This window comes from Notamacropus eugenii, chromosome 5 (genome assembly GCF_028372415.1).
Source record: "Notamacropus eugenii isolate mMacEug1 chromosome 5, mMacEug1.pri_v2, whole genome shotgun sequence".
Classification (NCBI taxonomy): Eukaryota; Metazoa; Chordata; class Mammalia; order Diprotodontia; family Macropodidae; genus Notamacropus; species Notamacropus eugenii.
In genome coordinates, this window is record NC_092876.1 from 95,879,754 (window position 1) to 95,894,098 (window position 14,345).

The 14,345-nt window shown below is 40.7% G+C and overlaps 1 protein-coding gene across 1 annotated transcript; it reads left to right on the plus strand.

Annotated features, from left to right (window-relative positions):
• The first annotated feature begins 10,454 nt into the window (after positions 1-10,454).
• LOC140508850 (olfactory receptor 52K1-like) lies at positions 10,455-11,387 on the plus strand. Its single transcript, XM_072616731.1, has one exon. It carries the CDS (start codon positions 10,455-10,457, stop codon positions 11,385-11,387), a length of 933 nt encoding a protein of 310 aa, XP_072472832.1.
• The last annotated feature ends 2,958 nt before the right edge of the window (positions 11,388-14,345 follow it).

Consider the following 14,345-nt stretch of genomic DNA (forward strand, 5'->3'; position numbering starts at 1 on the left):
TCACCTCCCCTGAGCTGGGTCAAAGCTAGCTCCAGCACACTCCTGCCAAGCCTAGAGGCCTGTATTGGGCTACCCGAGTCTTCCTTACCTCACCTCCCGAGGTCTTCGGCTGGCCACACCGGATGCACGTATGAGAGAAAGGACGTTCCAGAGTCAAACAGGGGTTGAGCTTTATTACAGGGTTTCGGTTACAAGTGCAGGGGGTCTTCTTTCTTAGGACGAAGAGGGGGAGATTTCCTAAGGAGGCTAAGCTTAAGGGATTGGAAGTAGAAGTACAAGCGGGGAGAGAGGGGGAGGGGAGAGAGGAAAGAAAAGAAGCGGAGCCCTACTTTTCTCTTTGGCTCCACACGTGCTAAGAGAGCTTTTAGGCTTCCTCAATCCTACTTAATCTTCAGCCACACAGTTTGCATCTCAATACCGCGCTGTTAGGTAACTAGGTGTGCTCCAATCCGGGACGACCTCGAGGGCAGGGAGACTCCACCCATCAGGTATCTCCGGGGGAGAGGCGGAAATACCCGAGCTAGCCGAGCTAGCTCGGTCTGACCTTCTCGAACCCCCGCTGTTCATGGAGGGCCTCGTAAGACTCTAAGATTTAGAAGTCCCACTTTTACCTGCCTGAGACTGTCCACACGGATTTGAGCTTCCAGTCCCAACACACTCCCATCAGGACAATCCATAAGAATGAATCAGTAAACAGAGTTTCCACCCCTAGAGTTCCCTAACTTGTTGGGGGAGGTGGGAAGGAAGGGTGTTGGGCATGAGAAGATGTTGCTGCAAAAATCCCTGTAAGTTTATTGTTTCCACAAGGAAATAAGCTCAGGGAGAGTAAATTACTTCATCAAGATCACACAGTTTCTAAACATCAGAGACAAAATTCCAGCCTAGGTCTCTACTGACTCCAAGTCTAATACTCTTTCCATTTTACCACACTGTTCTCTAAACCCAAATAACTCCATATTCCACCCATATCTCTTTATGCTGCCCACAAGGATATTGCGAGAAATTTTTAACAAAGTTATACAAAGTTTAACAAAGTTCAGTCTTCTGAAATCCAAGAGCAATACTGATAGATAAAGCATTTATTAAAAACTCACTATGTGCTAGGCACTATGCTAAGCACTTGGAATACATATAAAAGCAAATAAGAGTCCCTTACCCCAAGGAACTTACATCCTAATGGGAGAAGACAACACATAAAGAGGTATTGGGAAGAGGGGTGAGGGACAGCAAGGAGATTGCAGAAAATGGCATGGTCTCTGGTTCACAGCTACCTTAGACAAGCTCACCTCTCAGAGCTAGAGGGAAGATGGAGTGAAGTGCCTGGTTTCCATTGAGAAGGGGAGGTCAAAACGGGGCCATGAAAAAAATATATAAATCAGCAATTCTTAGCCTCTTGTGTCATGAACTCCTTTGGCAGTCTGATGAAGCCTATGGACCTCCTCTCAGAAAAATATTTTTTCACCTACATTCATAATTGAAAACAATACTAAATTCCATTAAGCTATTAGTGAAAAAGTTATGGATTTTTGAAATTCTTGGATCCCCTGAAATCTATCCACAGACCCCTTGGGAATCATTGACAAGTTAAGAAACCCTGCTCTAGAGCAAAGCTTCTTAAACTGTGGATTGCTATCCCACGTGGGATCAAGTAACTGAATGTGGGGATCATGAAAAAGTTGGCAACAGTAAAAGGTTTCTGAACACACAACTACCAAAAGTTAATTTAAAATCAAACGCATAACAAATCCAACATGTTTCTGGCTGCACTTGCCCGTGTTGTATCCCGTGATTTCACTGTAGTCTTGGTTTTGAACACCCAAAATGCACATTTTGCACTGCTTGTGCCATTACACCCTGGAATACCTACTAATGCAGCCAGAAACACCTTGGCTCAGATTTGAGATTAACTGTATGTTATAAATTGCAGTGTTTTTACTGTACATACAAAGTTTCCTGCTCTTTACATAACAGTTCAATTATGTAAAATAAAGATTTTTATATTTTCATACAATCATTCCTCAACATTTAAGTATCAGATTAGTATATCTTTGGATTGTATTGTGTTAGAATGTTTGACTTTTAAATTTTTGTCACCTCCTTTTATAGAAGCATAAATGTTTAATTGCAGCAAGTAAAGACAAGAACCCTTTAATAACATTTCTTCACCATCAGTACTGTATGTGTATGTAAATATGAACATCAATTTTTTAAATTAAGTGCAAACAAATGTAATTTCATAAACTAAAGCTGATATTTATTTGAGAAATTATTAGCAATATTTTAGGACAAAAGATGTTTTCTGTTATGGATAAGTGGCTAAATTTAGATAGGAGAGGTAAAAATACTGATGACAATGTAGCAGAGTCCTGGCTACCAGGTTGTACTACACCTAAATTGACAAGAAAAAGAAAATATGTTGAATCATTTTTGGAACATGGATTTACTTTTAACAATGATGATGATGTGGACAAACCTCTTTGATTAATTTAAAACGAAGTTTGACTGTGGAAGGCATGAAACCAGCCAAACTAAAATGACATCTTAACACCAAGTATGCAGGATACTGCAATAAGCCAAAGGAATATTTTGAATGACTTATTAAATCTTCAAATAAAGAAAAACAATGTCTTGAGAAATTTGTTACTGTCAATGAAAAGTATTTTCTTGCATCTTATGAAACTTCTTATTTAATTGCAAAAAAAAAAAAAAACAACCCCAAAGCCCTACATGATAGAAGATCTCATATTACCTATTGCTATTAAAATATCAGAAATAGTTCATGGAAAAAAGCATGAGGATGAAATTCATAAAATTACTTCATCAAATGATACCATTTCCAAAAGAATTTGTGAAATTAGTAATGATCAATTCCAGCAGCTTATTACCTGGTTTAAAGGCAGCCTGAAGTTTGCAATTCAATTAGATGAAACAATTAATATTTCTAAAATGGCGCAGTTCTTATTTTATGTAAGGTATGTTTATCAAGGAAACATACATGAGGAATTATTGTTTTATTGCCCTGTGGAAGGAAGAGATAGAGGAAGAAATATATCTTCAAGTCTATGATTTTTTTTTTCATAAATGAAGCTTTACAATGGAAAAATTGCATTGGAGTCTGTACAGACAGTGCTGGAGCAATTATGGGCAAAAATGTTGGATTTGCAACAAAATTTTTTTATTAATTTATTTATTTTTAGTTTTCAATATTCCTTTCCTTAAAATTTTGATTCCATAGATTTTTCTCTGAATGTGGATGTCATTTTCCATCATGGGTCTTTTGGAGCTGTCTTAGATCCTTGCACTGCTGAAAAGAGCTAAGTCAATCAAAATTAGTCATCAAACAATGTGGCTATTACTGTATATAATGTTCTTGTAGCAAAAAACAAAGTAGACAAAGGTGGAGCAGACAGATAGATAGGAGAACCAGGAGAGAATAGTTGTTATAAAAATCTAAAAAGGAGAGAATATTAAGGAGAAAAAAAGTGACCAACAGTGAAGGCTGCCAAGAGGTTAAGAAGGATGAGAACAGAGATTTGGCAATCAAAAGATCATTAGTAATTTTGGAGAAAGCACTTTCTTGAATGATGACATCAGAAGCCAGATTATAAAGAGTGATGTGAAAAGAAATGAAGGCATCTATTGTAGACAGCCTTCCCAAGGAGTATAGCTACTAAAAGAAGGAGAAATACAGGATAATGGATAATAAGGAAGGATGGATCAATAAAGGATTTTTTTTAATATGGAGAAGACATAGGTGGGGTTGTAGACAGTAGAAAAAGAGTGGATAGACAAGAAGCAATTGAATATTAATGAGAGTAGGAATGATGGAGGGGACAGTCTGCTGCAGAAGAGAGGATGCAGTGAGATCATTTGTGTATGTTAGAAGTTTACCTTGTCAACAAGAGATGTCACCTCGTTTTGTGAAACAGTGATGAAAGAGACAGTGGCAGAAGGCATCTGAGTGATGATAGATGAGGAAAAAGGAAACAGAGAAAGTTCTCTGAATGGCCTCAATTTTCTTCAGTGAAATATGAGGCAAAATTCTCAGCTGAGTGGGTGAGGGAAGTGGGAGCTATGGGAGGTTTAAGAGAGAAGAAAGGGTTTGGAAAAGCCAGCATGGGGAATTGAATAATGAATTGGTTATAAAGATATAAAAAAGATTGCCTTGCTGCAGTGAGGGTCCTGTTGAAATGATATAACATAAACTCATAGTGGAAGAATTACCATTTTTGCTTGAGAACCCATGGAAGCTAGATGAGACAAATGGTGGAAACCAAGCATTTGGATTAAGGATTAGATTAGCAAATTACAGCACTGTTCAATTTCGCTAAGGAGACTCTTTTAAAGGCATTTTCAATTACCTACAATCTTATTCTGAGTATTACTGTATATAGCACTTCTCTGTCATGAATATATTCCTGGCAAATTTAATTGGATAATCTGGAATTTATGGGGAATACAGGAAAGGGATAATGGAATCAGTGTTGGAACCAAGTATCAAAATGAAATGGTAGTGGTGAAAGGAGAGGTAATTAGTGAATGAGTTCTTATAAAATTTCATAGGCTGTCAGAGCTAGAACCTAAAGTAATCTGGCCCAGCCTCCTCTCTATAACCTTCTTTTGGGGCTTTGTACAGGCTCTGCTTGCATACATTGAACCTAGAGAGCAAAGTAGCTTGGGGTAGTAGAAAGAGAGTTGGAACCTAGGTTCTAGTTCTAACTCTGTTATTTACTAGGTCTGCAGCGGTGGGCAAGTCTCTTTCCTTCCCTGGCCCTCAGTTCCATCATCTGTAAAATGAAAGAGTTGTACTAGTTGGTCTCTAAGGTCCCTTCTAGCTCTCAATTCTATGATCCCATGATACTAATCATGGTCTCTTCTGCCCCAAAGATGCAAACCCAGAGCATAGACAGAGCCTGCTCAAGATGCAGACTTTTTACCCTGAGTCACCACCACTAAGAGAATGCTGCTGATTGGCTGAGCCAGAGCCATGATTGGTTCCTGGGGGAGTCCTCAGGGAAGCTCAGAAAGATTTAACCTTCACACAGTGAACACAGTTCATATTCTCAGGTCCTGCCCATCCTGGTGAGTAACAGAACTATGGCCAGTGGTGTCTGGGACTCAGGGAGGGAGTAGGGTGACAGCAGGAGGAGGGGTTTCCATTTTTGCAGCCCCAATGCTCAATTAAAAAAAAAAACTCTTATACACAATAGGATCTTGATAAATAGTTGTTACTTGGAAATGAATTTAGTACAAAAAGCAGCAAGATATACTGGCTCTCAAGTCAGAGAACATAAGTTCAAATCCCACTTATCCTCTCTGGGTCTCAGTTGCCTCATCTTTTATACAAGAACCTGAGGAATCTTCCCAAGTCTAAGTATATGATCTGATGAGAGAAATTGAATCCTATGCCACCAAGAGCCCTAAATGCCTGGACTTCCCTTGCTAACATGTCCCCTCAGGTTTTATATCCTTGAGGTAGAGAAACCAGAGCTCCCTTAGAGATCCTGCTCATACCTGTCCTGCAATTACCTGATTTCCCCCCACCCCTCCAAAAAAAGGCCTCAAGTTTTAGTACTTCGCAAAATCACAAACTCTCAGAGCTGGAGTGGTCCTAAGAGGGCATTGAATGCAACCATGTCAGGTAGAAATCCTCTCTCCAGGCAGCCTCTGCTTGATTTCCTCTATTGCTGGGGAATTAACGGCTTCCTGAGGAATCTGATTTACTCATGGAATGCACTTATTGCTAGGAGACTTCTCCTTTTTTTTGGGTCAATATCTGCCAACCAGAAATTTTCCCTCAGTGCTCCTACTTATGTCTTCTGAGAGAAACTAGGTAGAGACACAGAAGGTGGAATAATAATGGAAGGAGAGGAAGATCCTGGCTGCTCTCCCAGCTGCTGAAGTCCAGAATTTTCTGCCAATGCCAGTTTGGTGAACACAGCAGCACCAGTCTCCCTGGACTCCTATCCCGTCTCAAAGCTTGTTCTGAGCCAGAATCCATCCTCTTCTAGTCTAAGGCTCCAGGGTTTCTTAGTGGTAATGGGTCTTATGCCTCATGAGGCACACAAAGATTTGTGTCCCCAAGCAAACTAGAATGAAGAGAACTGTGGCAGCCTGATGTTTCCTCTAGGACTCACATTGACATCCAACTGATCACACCCCAGTTACTTCCCATGAGACACCAGGGGCAAGGATCTGTCTCTAAGTCTGTGTTTGTACCTGTCTGTGCATTTGTTTCTTTTCGTAGGCTTCCATATTGATGTCTTTCTATATCTATATCTCCATGTATGTATACAACTCTTTGTGTGTCTGTGGGTAAATTAGAATATGTATGTCTCTGCTTGTCATTGGTCTTTGTGTTTGACTGTGTGATATGTATATCAGCTTGACATGTGACTGTATTGAGAATGTGTTTTATATGTGCATGTCTGAATGCCTCTGTGGAAGAGTTAATTACCTACCTGGTAAGATCTAAGGTAGGCTGAGTAGGGCCCAGACCACAAATTCAGACACAAAAACCAATTCCTTCCTGTGAATTAAAGCATTGAAACTCTGTATAATACACTTGCCTGTGCTATCCTTAATGTCATTTAACTTCTCTGGGTCTCAGTTTCTTTATCAATAAAATCAAGGAGTGGGATAAGATGGTCTTCCAGGTCCTTACCTTTAACCAGCTTCAGCTCTCTGGTCCTTTACAGTTTTCTTTCTTAAATCCAAGTGAAACATTGTGCAATTATCCTGATTAAACTGTAACATGTCTGGTTAAATTAGGCCTTGATCTATCGCACACCTTAAAGAAGAGGGAAGGGATGAGAAAAGTTGGATCCCCTCAACAAAACATAACAGGATTAGATCACCTTTGGTAGAGGAAGCTGAGAAGGGAGGGAAGGTTAGTTAATCAATAAGCATTCATTAAGCCCCAACTACATGCCACTAACTATGTGCTAAGCCCTGTGGATACAAAGAGCAGCAAAATCTAGGTCCTTGCCTTCCAGCCTAGTGGGGAGGTAGCATGCAAATGACTAAACAAGCAAGACAGAGACAGTTCAAAAGGAAGGTCACTTCACATGATAGATGGAGAGGAGTTTAGGAAAGGTGGGCAAGGAGATAGACCGGCAAAGGTATCCTACAGAGGGGGGGATTCGAACTGAATCTTAAAGGAAGTCATGGAAAGCATGAAGCAGAGGAGAGAGCTCTAAGGCCTTGGAGACCACCAGCAAAAAGGCACAGAGTTCAAAGATGGAGTGTAGGCTGGTAGCAACAACAGGAAGGGCAGTCACTAGATTATAGAGTGTGTGGAGGGCAGTAAGGTGTTAGAAGACAGGAAGGCAATAAGGGGGAGGGATATGAAGTTTTAAATGCCAAACAGGATTTTATGTTTGATCCTAGGTGTTTTGTTCAGTCATTTTCAGTTGTGTCCTACTCTTTGTGACCCCATTTGGGGTTTTCTTGGCAAAGAAAAGAAAAATGGTTAACCAGTTCCTTCTCCAGCTCATTTTATGGAAGAGAAAACTAAGGTAAACAGGGTTAAATGACTTGCCCAGGGTCACACAGCTAGTAAATGTCTGAGGATGGCTTTGAACTCAGGTCTTTCTGACTCCAAGTACAATCCTGTATCCATTATGCCACCTATTGCCCACAATAACAAATCACTGGAGTTAATTGAATGGGGTGACATGGTCAGACCTGAGCTTTCAGATCACTTTGACAACTTAACGGAGGATGGCTTGGAGTAGGGAGAGACTTGAAGCAGACAGAATAACGGAAAGGCGATTGCAGTAGTCAAAACTTTGGAGTGATAAGGGCTTGCACCATGATGATAATTGTGTGAGCAGAGGGAAGGTAAATGTATTACTGAGAAATGTAGGAAAGCTAAAGACAGGATAAGATTTGACAACAGATTGAATGGAGGGCTGTCTGACTCTGAAGTTGCAAGCCTAACTAACTAAGAGGATCATGGTGTCCTTGACCATAAGAGAAAGAGCATAGTTCAGAGTTCAAAACAAAGGAGGACGTTCATGTCACATAACCAGCAAGGTTAAAAAGACTAGACCTTTTTTCCAATCCCCAAGAACTCTTACACCTCTCCAAAACAGAAATTATGTGCCCAAGATAAAACAGTTTCAACTGTCTCTGTGGTCTAGAACACCCAGAACCCAGAGAAAAATAAATACAATAATAGGAAATCTGGGAATAGGAGAAGTTGGGGGTGACAGATAATGAGTTCTTTTTTGGAGATACTGAGTTTGAGCTGGGTGGAGGGCTTACCAGTCTACATGTCCAAGAGCTAGTTGGTGATGTTGAAATTGGAGCTCAGTAAAGAGATCAGGACTGGAGACAGGAAGAAATCAAGTATTCAGATACCAAAAGAAAAGTGACCAGAATCATAAGATTGGAGCTTTGAATTACTAGGGACTCTATATGGAGGGCATCATATGTTCCAACCTTCTCATTGTATACACAAAGAACAGAGGGGCAGAGAAGTTAAGCTATTGCCCAAAGTCAGGTGGACAACTGACAAAGCTAGAATTTGAACCAATACAGTCTTCTTACAAGTGTTTCTAGGCTAGCTTCACACAGAAAACAGAAAAGCAGGAAAAAAAGTATCTTCTGGGAGAAACAGGAGAAAAAAATACAAAGACCAATATGTGAGTAGAAATACCAAGGTAATTAGATCAATATTTCTTCTCTTCCACTAATTCCATCTGGGGCTGAATTAGAAGGAATGTAGTATCTAGAATGAGGCAGCATCTCTTGCCACGATGAGAACACATCTGTAATATTATGGTCAGTTCTGGAAACCACATTTTAGACATGACATTGATGACCTGGGGAGAGTCCAAACGAGGAAAACTAGAATGATGAAAGGTCTTGAGGTCCTGCCTTCCAAGAGGAAAAAAGTAAGTGGAATAAAACTAAGAAAGGAGGTGGAGGTGTTCAACTGGAGAAGAAAAGACAGGGGGCTCATGACAGGTGTCTTCAAGCATGAAAGGCTTCCATGGGAATGGGGGAATTGAATTGCTCTGCTTGACCCCAGAGGGCAGAATTACAGTTAATGGGGAGGGGAGAGAAGAGAAGAGGGGAAAGAACTTGAGAAAGACATCATCCCCTGGTAAAGAAAAACCTTTGACCAGTTAGAGCTATCCAAAAGTAGAATGGGCCACCTCAGGAAGTAGTGATCTCTCCATCACTGAAAGTAGCACAAGCTACATGATGACCTTGCAAGGATGTTGTAGAAGGGACTGCTGTTCAGGTACAGGTTAGACTAGTAGGTTCTCAGGCTCCTTCCCACTTTGACAATGTATTCTTTTCCTTTAATTAAGTATTGATGTAAAATGGTGGATAGAGAAATGAATTTGCATCCAAGAGACCCAGCATGAAATCCATCAGACACTTACTAGCTAGGGATCATGGGCAACTCCCTTGACCTCTCTGAGTCCAGGCTTCTTAGGTATAAAAATCAAGATAAATTAATTGAACTACCTATCTCATAGAGCTGTTGTAAGAAAAGTAATATGAAAAGCCTAAAACACTATAGAATTGTACATTGATATTTTTATTTTACAATCTATCCCCTTCTTTTTATGTACACACCCACCATCCTCTTTCAGACCCTGATCACCCTTCTTCTGGACCATTGCAACAGCTTCCTAATTTGTGTTCCTGCTACAAGTTTCTCCCATCTTCCATCTATTCTCCACAAGTTGGAAAAGTGGTTTTCCTAAAAGATGAGTCTGACCCTCATTTCTCAGCTCAAAAAACTCTGGTGGCTCCCTGTTTCCCCTAAGGTCAAATAAAACCTCCTCCATTTGGCACTTTGAACCCTTCACCACCTTAATCCAATTTATCTTTCCAAGCTTATTGTACATCTCTCCCTTGAACATACTCTATGATCCTGACTAGTTTTTGCCATTCCTCTCACTTGATATTCCATCCTCCATCTCTCTGTCATTTCACAAGCTATCCTTTATGCTTACAATGCACTGCCTCTTCCCCTCTGCCTCTTGGACACCCAGCTTCTTTCAAAGTTTGTATCAAGTGTCTCTTACTTTGTAAGGTCTTTTCTAATCTTCTTATCTGCTAGTGCCTCCCTCCAGAAATTGTCTTCTATTTACTTTGTGTATATTTTGAATGTACGTGTACATATTGTCTTCAGACAGCAGACTCTAAGCTGCTTGAGGACAGGGACTGTTGCATTTCTTGTTTATACATCCTTTTATATCCTTAGAACCAGGACCAATGCCTAGGACCTGGTGACTGAGTAATTTATTTTACACCTATTTGAAAGACAGATTTGCCAATGGAGAGAGAACAGTCATTTTTTGATGATCTCTCTTACTAAGTTTTGTGAAATAATGTTTGAGTTTCTTGCATTCACCTTCAGGAATATCAGGAAAAGGGACGTGGGGACTCTCTTCCCTCACCCCAGTGCTTTCTGGCCAGTCCTAGCAAGGATGTCAGGATGGAATGTGACCTTCAACAGCTCTTACACCAATTTCTTCTTATTGGGCTTCCCAGGACTGAAGGAATCACGGTCCCTTCTGATCCTCCCATTTTTCTGTCTCTACATGGTGATCCTCTCAGCCAATGGCCTAATCATCTATATTGTGACCATGCAGAGGAGCCTGCACCAACCCATGTATGCACTCATTAGCCTACTCCTGGCCATCAACATCTGCACTGCCACTACTGTGGTGCCTGCCATGCTCTTCAGTTTCTCCACTCAATTCAATCACATCTCTTTGGTTTGTTGCCTTATCCAGATGTTTTTCATCTACTTTCTACTAGCTTTTGATTGCAACATCCTTCTGGTCATGGCTCTGGACCGTTACATTGCCATCTGTTACCCACTGCGCTATCCAGAGATTATGACAGGCCAGGTATTAACAGGTCTGCTAGGGGTGGCTGCCACCCGGAGTGTGGGCATTGTGGTCCCCGTGGTGGTTCTGGCCTCAAAGGTTCGCTTTTGCCGCTCTAATGTGATCCATCACTTCACCTGTGAGCACATGGCCTTGATGAAGCTGTCCTGTGGAGACATCTCACTGAATAAGACTGTAGGACTTGCCCTCCGTGTCTTCAATAGGATCCTGGACCTGCTTTTCCTAGCAGCATCCTACACACGCATCACCCATGCTGCCTTCAGGATCTCCTCAGGTGGTGCCCGCTCAAAGGCTCTTCACACATGTGGATCTCACCTGCTTGTCATCTTCACTGTATATGGCTCCACTTTGTCCTCTTCTATCGTGTACCGTGTGGCCCGCACTGCCTCTCAGGATGTACACAACTTGATCAGTGCCTTCTATTTGCTGATCCCCTGCCTTGTCAACCCTGTCATCTATGGGGCCAGAACTAAGGAGATCCAGCAACACTTAGCAAAGCTGTTCTAGAGGGCAGGGACATGAACCACCCCACCCCCAAAAAAAGGATCTTCCAGTCTCATTGCCACTGGGATCAATGTCCTCACAAAAGACTCATGATGAGTTTCCTACTTAGGTCTGGGAGAAAACCAGAATTGAATGACAGTGATTACAATTGAAGTTCAATCAGAAAGTAATAAGATGATACTTAGGTTATCAACTCTTCCTCTAAATCACATGTCAGCTGAGGGAAAGGTAGATGGACGTGCTCACTGGATCATCACTTTAAAACTGGAAAGGCATTTGGTTGAACCTTCTCATCGTACAAAGGAGGAATCAGAGGCACAGGGGACTTAGCTTGAAGATATCTCAGAAATCATCTAGACCCAGCTCTCCCTGTACTGGGACTCTCTACAACACCACAACAAGCAGTTATCTACTTTCCAACTGATCCCCACTCGTGCAGGAGAGGAAGCTCATTCCAACTTTGTACAACTGCAATTGTTGGGAAGTTTTTCCTTATATCAAACCAAACCTTTCTGCTGCTTCTCCCCATTACTCCTAGTTCTATCCTGTAGGGCCAAGTTAAACAAGTCTCATTCTTCTATCCCAATAGTCTTTTAGTAAGTGATAGCAGGCATTGGATCCTTCTCATTCATTTCATCTCCAGACTAAACATCCTTAGTTCCTTCACTCTCTCCTTAAAGCCTGGGCTTTAATCTTCTCATCATTCCGGATGCCATCCTCTAAATGAGCTGCAGCTTGTCAGTGTCCTTTCTTAAACAGGATGCCTAGGATTGAATAGGAGACTCTACATGTGATCTGCCCAGGGCAGTGAGAAGTGATTGTCACCTCCCTTAATCTACTCTATCCTTCTATTCTTGACTTAAAATCACTTTAATTTTTGCCCCTGTCATGTCATCTCTTTACAATCTACTAAGACCACCAGTTTTTTTTCTTATGGTTCATTGGAAAGAGCATTGGATTTATACTCAGAAGACCTGGTTTCTATTAATTACTTTCAAAGCAAGATATTTAATCCCCGCTGTGCCTCAGATGCCTCATATGTACAATGAGAAGGCTAAACCAAATGCCCTTCCAGTTTTAAAGTGATGATCCAACGAACATGTCTACCTACATCTCCCTCAGTCCATATGTACACATTTTCTTGAGTTCAACTGAAAAACTATATTTATTCTCATTCAGTTATACATCATTACAGTTAGTGAATCTTCCTAGTCTGTTAAAATCTTTTTATAACCTGACTGTGTGATCCAACTTGTTATCTCTCCCTAGTGGAGCTGTATCATCTTTAATTTGATATGCCTGCCATCCATGCCTTCCCCAAATCAGTGATAAAATTGCTATAGTGCAATAGACCTAAGGCTATTTGGACACTTCACTAAAGACCCAATTCCAGACTGATATTGAACCATTAATGATTCCTCTCTTGATCCTGTCATTCACCAGTTTTGAATAGACCTAACTTTGCCATCATCTAGTTGATATAATTCATATCGCAGGGTTCCTGGACCCACCCACAATCCAGGAGATTTCTCATATCCCAAGCTCTGAGTCAGATTTTCCTAAGATGTTCTCTTTTTCCAGCAGAGACTGCAGGGACCCAAAAAAGCCTAATGCATGGAAAAGATGTGAAACCAAGTTTGACAAATTTCTGTTCACAAGTTTCTGAAAATAAATAATTCCACATGGGATAACACCAGAATCAAGAGCCTCAAACACAGTTTCTCAGGGTTCAATGTATGTTCAACTGATACTAGGATCCACACCTGCTCTAGCACTCACCCTTCCTTAAACAGCACTTCTTTCTGGCACTCAGGGTTGATTCCCTATTTTTGACACATCAACAGATCAGTGAGACTACAAGCTTCTTGACATTCTTTTACTATCAGTCTCCTATACACAGAATCATTCTCCTTAAGTGACTCCAATCACATACAAAGTCATCAAGCATGACAGTAGCACAGTACACTACTATATTTAGACTCTCAGGATGTGGTTTGATACCTTGGCTCTGCTCCTTACTGTCTCTTTGATCTTGAGCAAGTCACTTAATCTCTTTGGGCCTCACTTTCATCGTTTATAAAATGAAAAGATTGGATTAGATGATTTCTAAGATTCCTTCCAACTCTAAACTCTGAATCTTTGCATTTCACTCAACCCATAAACCCACTTGTCCAGGGACTAGCCTCTACCATCATGACTTCAAACATCAGCATCAAAGATATGTTTTGACAATACTTATATAAGCCAATGAAATAAAGGGGGCCACTGAGCAGTCAGGCGTCCCTGCTGCCTCCTATATACAGGCATTTCCTCTTTACTGTCATTCTAGTAAGGAGATCATAACAAACTCTCAAATGCCTTGCTGAAATCAGTTACATCATATCTACCACAGTCTTCTGATGGAGTCATACAAATAGTCTGTCAAAAAGAGGAAATGAGATTAAAGTGATATAGCTTTTGTTTTGTGAATCCATGGTAGCTCTCACTGCTGTTACCCTTTCTAAATACTCACAAACCATCCCTTTAATAATGCATTCTAAAATTGTTCAAACGTTTGAAGTCTAGTTTATTAGTCTATATTTTGCAGACTCCAGTTTTATTTTTTTTCAATTAAGACATTCAGCTACCTCTACTGTTGCAACAGCCCTCTCATGTTCCCTGATTTTTACCTCATTGGCAAACACTCAACAATCATATCCCCAAATTCTAACAGTAACTTGGAATATAATTTATTAGGGTCTGTTGTCTTGAACTCATTGAGGTTAATTAGACCCTGCCTTTCTATTTCTTCACGTCTTGCATGATGCAATGGAAATCATAGTAGAGTTGGAGTTAGAGGGCCAGAGACCAAAATATGAATTCTGTCACTAACTCCTTTTTTAACTTCAGATAAATTCTTTAACTTCTCAGCATCTTTGTTTCCTTATATATAAAATAAGGGATATGTATTAGATGACCTCT

Coding starts and splice junctions, on each gene's coding strand:
- LOC140508850 (XM_072616731.1), top strand. CDS start 10,455: ATGTCAGGATGGAATGTGACCTTCAACAGCTCTTACACCAATTTCTTC.